General features: G+C 37.9%; 1 protein-coding gene across 1 annotated transcript; it reads left to right on the top strand.

Moving 5' to 3' along the window:
• The first annotated feature begins 1,250 nt into the window (after positions 1–1,250).
• LOC109001175 (cytochrome P450 81Q32-like) lies at positions 1,251–4,117 on the top strand. Its single transcript, XM_018978352.2, has 2 exons — positions 1,251–2,220; positions 3,384–4,117. Exons 1-2 carry the CDS (start codon positions 1,309–1,311, stop codon positions 4,002–4,004), a joined length of 1,533 nt encoding a protein of 510 aa, XP_018833897.2. The 5' UTR covers positions 1,251–1,308; the 3' UTR covers positions 4,005–4,117.
• Positions 4,118–11,270: the final 7,153 nt, after the last annotated feature.

The following is an 11,270-nucleotide window of genomic DNA, read 5'->3' as shown; positions in this document are numbered from 1 at the left end:
TGTGGTGGGATCCTTCATGATTATTATGGTCATTCCATACATGGCTTTTCCATTTATTTGGTGGTTCTGCAGCTAAAGCTGTCCTCTCTTTATGTTACCAGCTAGGTTTTCATGACCTCATTATTGAATTAGATGCTTTGCTGGTAGTTAACTGGTATAAAAGTAAGAAGAGTCCTTGCAGGCATGTGGATCGATCTTTGGGAAGATATCCTTGACATTAACAAATTTCTAATTTTGATGTTTAGTATATATAAAGAATAGGCAATTGGCAGATGGTTTAACTAATCTTGTAGCAATTAATGTATTACTTCGTCTTGTCTTTTTTTTCTACATCATCACTGCCTCAACAACATACTGTATGGAATCTTTGTTACTCATAAATCTAGGTTTGCCAAAATTTAGGTGGAAATAGAAGTTTTACTTTTGGTATTATATAATCTTTTTTTTTTTTTTTGTAAATAGTTACTGCTTTCATTGTTTACATATTGTAAAGCTTAGTATAGGACTTTTTTGAAATCTTGATTAGGGACTTTTGTAAACCCAGATTTGTTTATAATATGATGTTTTTCCATCATACCTGAGGATTATTAATAAAATTGAAATACTGTCTTTTTTTCTGAAAAAAAATACAATTAATTATTTTAAATTTAACAAAAACTATCTTGAGCGTAATATTATCAAAAATTCAAAATTGAGAGAGATGCGCACACACAGAGAAGAAGATGGAGAAAGAAACAAACGGAAGATTGAGAGACTCACCTCCTCGACGAGGTGGCGATGGCACGGCAGCAGGCACAGCTTGGGAAGGGCGGCAGCAAACTCAGATAATAGAGTGAGTATCGAGTAGGGGAAGAGAAAAGAAAATAGGGTGAAAAGAAAAAGAAAAGAGGGGGAAAAAGAAAGAAAGGGGATGCACAAAAGGATTTTATCATGACATTTTGTGGTGATTTGTAAATCGTCGCAAATATAGTCAAAACGTTACCGTTAAACCGATAACTGCCATGTCAGTCTATTGTATTTTTCACCGCAAATAGTTTTTTTTAACAGTGATTCTCTTGCTTTAAACACGGCTACAGTGACAATTCAGCTCTACCGTCCAATTTAAGCTCTCCGCAATTTTATTTGGCTGCATTAACGGCTTTTTCTTGTTGTGAGCTAAGAAAAAAAAACTCTAAGATAAGAAGGAAGCTGCTCATTTTCCACTTTTTATATAAAGTCAAGGTCTCGATATCTTTACCTATTATCTTCATTCCTCACCGCATAATCTATTAATATCCATCAAACCAATCTATATCCTTCATCACCACAATGTTCTTCCAAATTCTTCTCTTCGTAGCCTTTTATGTAATAGCCAAGCACTTGCTTTCCAAGACCCAAAACCTCCCACCAAGCCCTTTCCCCACCCTCCCCATTGTTGGCCATCTCTACCTCCTAAAGAAACCCCTCCACCGCTCTCTAACCAGGTTATCAAACCGGTACGGTCCCATAATTTATCTCAGCCTTGGCTCTCGACCAGTCCTTGTCGTCTCTTCCCCGTGCGCGGCCGAGGAATGTCTCGCCACCAACGACATCAACTTTGCCAACCGCCCTCGCCTGCTGGCCGGGAAACACCTCGGCTACAACTTCACCTCCCTTGCATGGGCCCCCTACGGCGATCACTGGCGAAACCTCCGCCGTATCTCGTCCCTCGAACTTCTCTCTTCCCACCGCCTCCAAACGCTCTCCCGTATACGCACCGACGAGGTTCGTTCGCTCCTTCGCCGGCTCTTGCCTACTAATAATAAGAATCAAAACCAGACTGAAGTCCATGATCTGAAATCAGCCTTCTTTGAGTTGACGCTTAACGTCATGATGAGGATGATTGCTGGGAAGCGGTATTACGGGGGTAGCGCGGCGGAAGCAGAAGAGCATCAAGTCGGCAAGTTTCGGGATATTGTGTCTGAAACATTTCGATTGGGGTCTGTCACAAATGTCGCAGATTTTTTGCCGATGTTGAGCTGGTTTGGGATTAGTAGGATGGAGAAGAGGTTGATTTTATTGCAGGAAAAGAGAGACAGATTTATGCAGAGCTTGATAGAGGAGCATAGAAGAATGGGATGTGATGCTGATGCAGATGCAGAAAAGGGAAAGAAGAAGAAGACCATGATTGGAGTTCTGTTGGATCTGCAAGAATCGGAACCTGAATACTACAAGGACGAGATTATCAGAGGCATCATGCTAGTAAGTATTGATCAGAAGGCAATATACTCGACATGGTTAACGAGATTTTTTTAGTCCAAAACACTGTGAAGGGGTTTGGATCAAAATCCCAACTCAATTTATCACTTTTAATTATTATAATTTTTTTAAATTTTTATATAAAATATAAAAATAATTTAATTTTTTTAAAATTTTAAAATAATTTTTTTAAATTTTTACATTAAATATAATAAATAATTTAATTTTTATTCTATTATTCATAAACCATCTCAATTTTAAATTCAAACCTCTCTTGTAACTGACTCCAAATTAGTCATTTAGATCACTAATTTATTTAATTTCCACACAGTAACAAACGTCACGAAAATATATATAAAAAATAAAGGAAACTGCTACACCCAATCTTCTACCGAAAGGCAAATGTCTTTTTTTTTTTTTACTTTTTTTTTCAATCATTTTTTTAAACATTTTAAATATTTTTAAAAAATATAAAAAAATCATAAATTCATTTAAAAACATTCCTTAATCACTAAATAAAAATAAAAAAAATAAAATACAATTTCGGTAAAAATTTTCGGTAAAACATTTCTGTAGGAATAATATTTTCCATAAGATAAACATCTGACAACCTGAACTCTCTTAGACTTCAAGGGAAAATAAAAGGTTAGTGATTTATTATTCATTTGAAATATTTTATTTTTTTATTATTATTTTTAAGTATTTTTTAATATATTTAACAGATTTAAAAAAATATATAATTTTATTAAGATTCACTTCTTTAATTATTAAGTAAAATTAAAAATTAAAAAACATCAAATATAAAAAAATAATAAATAGATAATACGAAAGTATTAACCTTATACTTATCTGAAATAAAATAGGATTATCACTGTATCAGTATAAGCAAAAGCTGCAAAGTTGTAATGCATCGATAAAAAGGTCGATTTCACATTATTTTTAGCTTCTTTATTTGTAAAGGGCATGAATGACATAGCAATAATATCCATTTAGCTTGGTGTGTGTGGGACATCTCATCATTATATTTCGTATAAATTGATACTGTCTATTTCATGTAAAGATATCTATCTACGCCGTGCAATATCATGATCACTAACAAAAAAGTGCCATCATTACATACATTAGCACAGAATAATTGGGCTTGAAATATGTACATGCATGTACAGGTCCTACTATCAGCTGGAACCGACACTTCGGCCGGCACCATGGAGTGGGCAATGTCACTTTTGCTCAACAACCCAGAAGTTCTGAAGAAGGCGCAGGCAGAAATCGACAATCATGTGGGACTTGATCGCCTGCTTGATGAACCCGATTTGGCTGAGCTTCCATATCTTCGTTGCATTATAAACGAGACACTGCGCATGTATCCAGCAGGGCCATTACTTGTGCCGCACGAGTCATCGGAGGATTGCCAGGTGGGTGGTTTCCACGTCCCTCGTGGCACTACACTACTTGTGAATTTGTGGGGCATACAATATGACCCGTCAATTTGGGAGGACCCCACGAATTTCAAGCCGGAGAGGTTTGAAGGGATGAAAGATCATGAGTTTAAGTTTAGGTTCATGCCTTTTGGATCAGGGAGGAGGGGCTGTCCCGGAGAAGGTTTGGCCATGAGGGTGGTTGGCTCTGCTTTGGGTTCACTGATACAGTGCTTCGAGTGGCAGAGGATTGGTGAGGAAATGGTAGACATGAATGAAGTGGTTGGGCTGACCGTGACAAAGGCTCGACCTTTGCATGCTATTTGTCGTCCACGTCCAGCCATGGTCAACCTTCTTTCTCAACTTTGAACCAATATATAATATATGTAAAATTTTATACACCAAACTACTATTTCACTATTTTTATTCTACCAAATAAGATATGATACATTTACTACAATTGAATGATCATTTAATGGATCCTTCTTTATCTTATTTAATAGGATAAAAGTAGGATGGATAAAAGTAGGATGGAAGTGTAGTATATAACATTACTATTAATATATATAGTGTCCTAAAGAAATATGCGTTGCCTATGCAATATATGTATTGTTTAGTGCAATGAAATACATTTCTTGTTTTTTACAAAGATAAGGGGATGATGTTTGGAGAATAAGATGACATGTGAATAGTAATGAAATGTTTTTTTTTTCTTTACGTCACTTAGTTATTTTGGATTTACTTACACTCAACCGTTTATTGACACATATTACCATGTCAAAGGCATGCATCGTTCCACCTTCGCATCCCTTTACATAGTGTGCGGATTGAGGGACCCATTCATCTCTCCTATCTCCTTTTCATTCACGACATGTCTCTCTTCTTAATTGGGGGATATTCAAACAACGCCTTGTCCTTTAAACCCTTTTTTATCCTCACCATCTCTTGTCGTTCCATTCCTTCTCAAACATTAACTTGCTCTCTGCTACTGTACTCTTCTTAATCCATACCTTCTTCGACCTGCTTTCTCTTTCTCTCCAAGCTCTTCTTTTTCGATGGCTTTCCGCAGGGTTTCCTACTTCGGCGTTCGTGGTTCTCGATCTTCTTGACCCCGCGATTCCTCCAATCATCTCAGAGAACCGGTTCGCACTGTTCCATTGACTTTGAAGGGAACCAATGGTTGGCTACTACATCTCGCATTAACTTGGACTTAGTGAGAAATTGATATGGGGTTCCAGATCTATGGCGATGGATTTGCCGGAGTCTCTCCACGGGATGGTTGACCCTAAGGACTTTGCCGCCTGAGTGGCTTTGTCCTCAACCATGTTCTTGATGGGGCTCCATTTGCCATTTCGTCGTCCTGTCCATGATGTGCTCAACTTTTTGGGACTAGCTCCCTCTCAGCTTTTTACTAACGCTTGGAGGATCTTAATGGCATGTTGTGTAGTGTGACAGCAGGTATTGGAACCCACTAGCAAGGGATACCCTGATCTTATAGCTCGAGGAGTTCCTCTATACCCACAGTGTTAGAAACATAGATGAAAATTTATGCAGTTTCTGATATCGAACTGGTTACTAGGTGGTGCATTTGGAAGGCCGTTATTCCTATACCAAGGCATAGCATAGGAAGTTCTTCTTTGTTTAGGGTAATGGTTGGGAGTTCCCTTCTGGTGAGGCTTGCCATCGAGAATTCCTTATTAGCACGGGGGAGGGTATTGTCCCTGAGGACCGCAACCTTGTTATTATTCTTTCTGACAGTGAGGAAGCTCACCTACATCTGGTTTATGAGTGGGTGGAAGAGAATGACAGCGCCACTTGGTTTGATGTTCTCCTCACTCGCTCCAACATTGACAGGTTTTTGGTTTCAGCGAACTGGGCTCATGTTTTTGGTCACCAATTTTTAGGTGCTCCCTTGCTATATCGAGGGCAAAAGAAGGGATCTTCTGCTCCTTCGAGGCAGGAAGGAAAGAAAACTCGCATAGACAGCAGCCTAATTCGTGGTGAGACTAAATCGTCTGATGAATCAAGCTCCAATAGGGAGAGGCTCGTTCATGCTTCATTGACCCCTAGGGAAGTGGGTCGATTCAACCGGCTTCTCCATTTTCAGACTTACTAGAGGAAGTCATGGACCAAGCTAAGATTGACCTGGCATTTTTGTTAGACACCGAGTCACCTAAATTGGCTGGTCAAGAGGTCGTTCGCCAAACCCCCCTTGCCTTAGGTGGTCAGCATGGGACTCGTTGTTAGGATGAGGAAGATATTGATGTGGTTCTTCATTCTACATTTTTGGGAGCTGCTCTCGCTGTTTCGATGAGTTTTGCAATGAAGCAGACAATCTGTCTTTGACACCCAGTGGAGGTGTTGATGCCTCTAGTGCCTGTGGAGAGGCAGTGCTTGGGTCGAAGGATGGTTATTCTTCGTCATCCATTCCCTCTACTGTTTCTGGTCGCGTAACTCTAGAATTACCTTTTATTCTTCCTACATCATTTCATGACAACCCTTCGAGGGTAGATTTTAACAGAGGTTGTGTATTCATCCCTTCGTCGCCCTTCAGCACCTCTCCCATAAAGGGTGATGTTTCTTCGTCTACATCTTCGAGCGATTTTACGACTGGCGATCATCATTTGGACTCGGTCGAGCAGTTGAGGGAGGATGCCTTTGTAGCTTCGGCCTCCTCTTCTCAACCTCTTCTGATTCCCTCATCATTGCAAGGCTTTGGCAAAATGGGTTGCTTCAGGCCTTTTGTCGAGGGAATGTTTAACTTCTCAAGGTTGCCTAGTTTCTCAAGATCTCATTATGTCGGCCTTACCCCCACAAGCTGATGATATAAGGACGAGTCTTTCGTGCCATGGTGAGTAATCTCCAAGGATTTTTGACCCTGACAAGTTTTATTTTGAGCTTGGCCTCACAAAGCTAAGGGATTATTTGCTAGACCACCCTGGTGCTAACCTGCGAACATTGAATCTGAAGTCCATCAAGGTTTACTGTGTTGCCTATCGGGTTTTTGACTCCTTGGGTAGAGACACCATGTCTAATGCCTTGAGCTCGTCGTGATCCTCGACTCTTTCCTTTCTTTTCCTGTAGTTTGTATTGAAGTTTGAACAATTTGTACTGATTATGACATTTTGGATCATGTTTAATGGTTTATTATTTGTCAACTATTTGTCTGTTTGTTATGCTTGTATGTAGTGTTTAAGCTTTGAGAGTGCGTGGGTTGCTGTTTTGCTTAGTTTACTTCGCCTATTGTTTGTCAGTTTGTTTTGTACGTTGAGTGTGCTAGGAAACTCAGCTTTAATGATTAGGCAGAAGATGGGCTTGACTGGGCTTAGTGGTTTCCTTCTTTGTTTGCTAGGAGCAAGTAGAGACACTCGCTTTGGTGTCTAGGCAGGAGACAGACTCAATCGCACTTAATAGGGGAAGAGCGAAACAATTAAACAAGTTGTTTCCTTTTTTTATTTTGATTGTGATTTTGTCCTAAAGCAAATAGAGCTCTCCCAACTAATCTATCAGCCAACTGTAGCATGATATAAGTCTTTTTCAGCTCACCCAATCTTAGTTGCTCATATTCTGAGAATGGTAGAAAATTCACACTACTCCCAAAATCAAATAGAGCTTTCCCAATGCGTGATTCGCCAATCATAATGGAAATGTTGAGAGAGCTAGGATCTTTGAGCTTCTGAGGAGTCTCGCTCAATATCAACGCACTGACTTGCTCTGCTAGGAAAGCATTCTTCTTTACATTCAGTTTCATCTTCACTGTGCACAAGTCCTTCAAAAATTTTGCATATGAATGAACTTGTTGTATGGCATCCAATAAGGGAATGTTAATCTTCACTTGCTTGAAGATTTCCTGAATCTTAGTATGGTATTTGTTCTTTTGACCTGCTGCCAATCTCTGAAGATAGGGAACCACAAGTCGGTGCCCCTACTAGTTTCGGCCTATGCACTCACAAGCTTCTTTGACTTTGGTCTCACTTCCTCTGGTTATTTTTTGGCTTCACCAGTTTCTATTAAATCTTTAGGCGTAGGAGCAACTACTTGGCTGTCTATGGTCATCTCAATTGGGGAACTTCTTTTCCACTTCTCAAAGTAATAACGGCATTTGCTATCTCAATAACCTCATCTAAGACATTATGCACTTGTTGTGATTGTTGCCGGTATACTTGAAGATTAGGTTGAGGCTGTGCTGGAAATCTCCCTCTCTTTAGAGTGCTCAATGTCATGCTCATCTTATTAATGGTGCCCCGCAATTCATATATGTCTTGAGTGTTCTGATTGTTTATAGTGGTCTGAATCTGAAAGAATTGCTGAAGTGTATTGGCCATTTGTGCCATATTGTTGTCAAAAGACTTCTTTGGTAGAGTATATGGTTGAGGCCAAGAACTCTACGAAGCTACATGAGATTTCAAATCCGAGAGGTATTACGAAATGATAGATCTGAGAAGTCAGATATGGCTGATACTAATGCTAAGGATCAACCTGATGAAATGGCTGCTGAGAAGGTGGCCTAGACCGGCTAGGTTGATCATTCCTCCATGAGAAATTTGGGTGATTCCTCCACCCCGGATTATAAGTGCTGGGGAAAGGCTGGTCGGTGCTCCGTTAACTCAGTCCATTGATTGCATATGCTCAGACCCATTTTCCTGAAATACTGGCATAATCGAGCAATCCTGGATCTTGTGGTTCAAATCAACGCACAAGGATCATGCCAATACTGCTTTCACGGTCTTCACTTTTTCCATCTCCATTACCTAAAATCTTCTAGTCAATGCAGCTATTTGATCTTGAACATCAGTGTCCTCCTTAAACTTATATTTGCCTCCACCAGTAATAGCCCTTAGTGATTGTGTTGTCGACGAAACTTAATCAGTCCGAGTATTCCATTGTTGTGCACTCTCGACATATAGTCTGAACAAAATGCTTGTACTTTAGAGTGAGACCAGTGTAAAAATAGTTCACCAGCCTCCAAGATTCAAAACCATGATGCGGACAGATGTTTACCAAATTCCTAAACATTTCCCAATTGGCCTGTAATGTTTTGTCAGGACTCTGATTGAACTAGCTGATTTGCTCTTGCAAAAACTGAGTCCTCTAAAAAGGAATTTTTTTTTGTAAGAACTCACGTTGCATATCCGACCAACTAGAGATGAAATTAGGCCTCAAAGAATTAAACCAAAATTTCTTTTTATCCTTTACAGAGAAAGGAAATAAATGAAATCTAATAAATTTATCAGTAATGGTTTTATTGATAAAAGTAGTGTAGGCCAACTCAAAGCTCATCAAGTACTGGTAAGGACTCTTAGAATCTATCCTGTGAAACTGATGTATCACTCACATCAAGCCATGCTTAATAGATAAATAGGTGCATCATCAGGCAAAACAATACATGAAGGTGTAGCAAATAATCCTTAAGAGTGCGTGGTGCAGGTGCAGCCATGGATTGTTCAATTTCAGTGTCCTCGCTTGTAAAAGAGACAGAAGAGCTATCTATCTCTGAGTTGTGTATATTACTCTCAATGCTCGATGTAACTCTGAGCAACCTATTTGAACTGTCTCTCACCCAAGACATGAAACATCAGTCTAAATAGCAGAAGTAAGGTTCAAGCAACTAAGTAGTAGGTGACAAGTGAAATGTGAAATCAAAGATAAAGATAGCAAGAAACATTTGAGAAAGAAAAAGAAGAAGAGTTTAAATTTATATCAAGCAAACTTCTTCGGAAATGGTACCAAAAACTTGACTAACTAAAAAATGAGCAGCACAAAGGCTGTCCCAAGTGAATAGGTGTTACGTAATAATTAAGAATAAAATTTTTTGATCGTCTCCCAGGGGAAGGTTGCTTAAAATCAAACTCGTGTAAAATAATAAGAATATTCACAAAAAGAAAATAAAAGTGGTGATATGTGCAATGAATGCAAGAATATAAAGGGAATGAAAAGAGCATTGGTCATAGACCAAACTCATATTTTTGAATTTTTTAGTGTTGCAAGGAAGAGTAAAAGACTAAGATGCAAAACAGTAAACTAATAACTAAACCAAACTCGTTGAAATTAATTAACCAATAAGCAACTTACTAAACTAATTTAATTAATAGCACATTAAACATTAAATCTGAAACTAATTAAATGCCAAATTATAAAGCAAGCTAACTAATCTAACATTAACCAACTAATGAGGCAAAACAAAAAATTAAATCTAAATTACCCACCTACTGACCAACGAAAATTGTCAAACTAATTGCAAGACTCAAAATTAACAACTAAATCTAATAAATTGAAATTAAACAATCAAGAAACTAAGCTAAACAATATTAATTAACATAAAATTAATTAGCAAAACTAAAATTAATTAAGCCCTAATTAACTCTTAATCAATCTAATGTTTAATGGAACTAAGAGATTAACAAAACTAAAATAAGAAGTAAACTAGATTAGAAAGTAATTGATAAAATACGAGTTGGAAATTGAAAAGCCCTAAAATCAAGATTCTAGGGTTCATCCTTGTATTCAAATCAATATATTTTTAAAATCAGTCCATAACAATTGTAATACCTGTTAAACGGAAACTTAAGGGAGCAAAGAAAACAACTAACATCAAAGTTAAATAAGCATGAAATAGAATACCCAAAACTGAATGGTTCTAAGCTAAAAATCTCAAAAATACACCACAAAATTCAAACTAAAACTAAATAGAAAGTTGGGGAATGGGAAGAGCAAGTAAGATGGCTGAAGATGAAGACAATAGGCAACTGGAGATGGAGATGGCATGAAGCATAGGAAGGCTGGACTGTGCCAGTTTGGACCCCTCGAGGAGCTCTTCAAGCTGGAGGCTCTGCTTCTATTTGGTTCCTCCAATGTGCGTGTTTTTTTCTCCCAGCGTTCATCCGTTCTTTTTCTCCCGCGTGCATGTGTTTTTTCTCCCTTCTTAATATCTTATGTTGTGTGTTTTGGAGAGGAGAGATGTTGAGCCTTCTTTTGTCTTTTTTTTTTTCTCTCTTTAAGCATCAGTGCATGTCTTGTTCTTTATGAAAAAGAGAAAGTAGAAAAAATGAAAATGAAGAATAAAATATCAAATATGTATTGTGCATGTGAAGAAACAATGCCTAATTAAATCACAAGTTATAAAATTAAGTATAAACTAATAATAATGTCATAAAATAATTGAAATATATTAGTTTTAGATGTATAAAATATGCAATAATTCAACTCAATCAATGAGGGAAGTGGTATAGGTCAATTTCTCTTTTCATTTAATAGCCATGTGGCATGTAGGGAGTATGACACTTCAGTTAGTACAATATCTCGATATCGAGTCTCGATGGTTGTAGCACCCAGGTTTTGAATTTCATTTCGTACATGTCCATACGGCCGAAATATGCTGTACTGGCAAGGTTGCCGATATAGACAATGATATAGTTTCATACCGGTCAAAATTTTGGCCATTTCAGCCCATACCAGCCGATATTTCAGATTTTGGCCGATATACAAATTTCAGCCTTTACTTTTCTTTTCTTTTTTCATTTCTTCAAACTAAAAGCTCATTTTTTTATCCCCAATTCAGATTAGGCTGCTTATAATTTATATATATATATATAATTTATTCATATATAAATTATTTCGAAACGGTATCCAAAATAA

This window comes from Juglans regia, chromosome 6 (genome assembly GCF_001411555.2).
Source record: "Juglans regia cultivar Chandler chromosome 6, Walnut 2.0, whole genome shotgun sequence".
Lineage (NCBI taxonomy): Eukaryota > Viridiplantae > Streptophyta > Magnoliopsida > Fagales > Juglandaceae > Juglans > Juglans regia.
Note: the sequence above shows the minus strand (reverse complement) of the source record. Positions and strands in the feature narration are given on the sequence as shown.

Coding starts and splice junctions, on each gene's coding strand:
- LOC109001175 (XM_018978352.2), top strand. CDS start 1,309: ATGTTCTTCCAAATTCTTCTCTTCGTAGCCTTTTATGTAATAGCCAAG. Junction 2,221..3,383: donor TTATCAGAGGCATCATGCTA/GTAAGTATTGAT, acceptor ATGCATGTACAG/GTCCTACTATCAGCTGGAAC.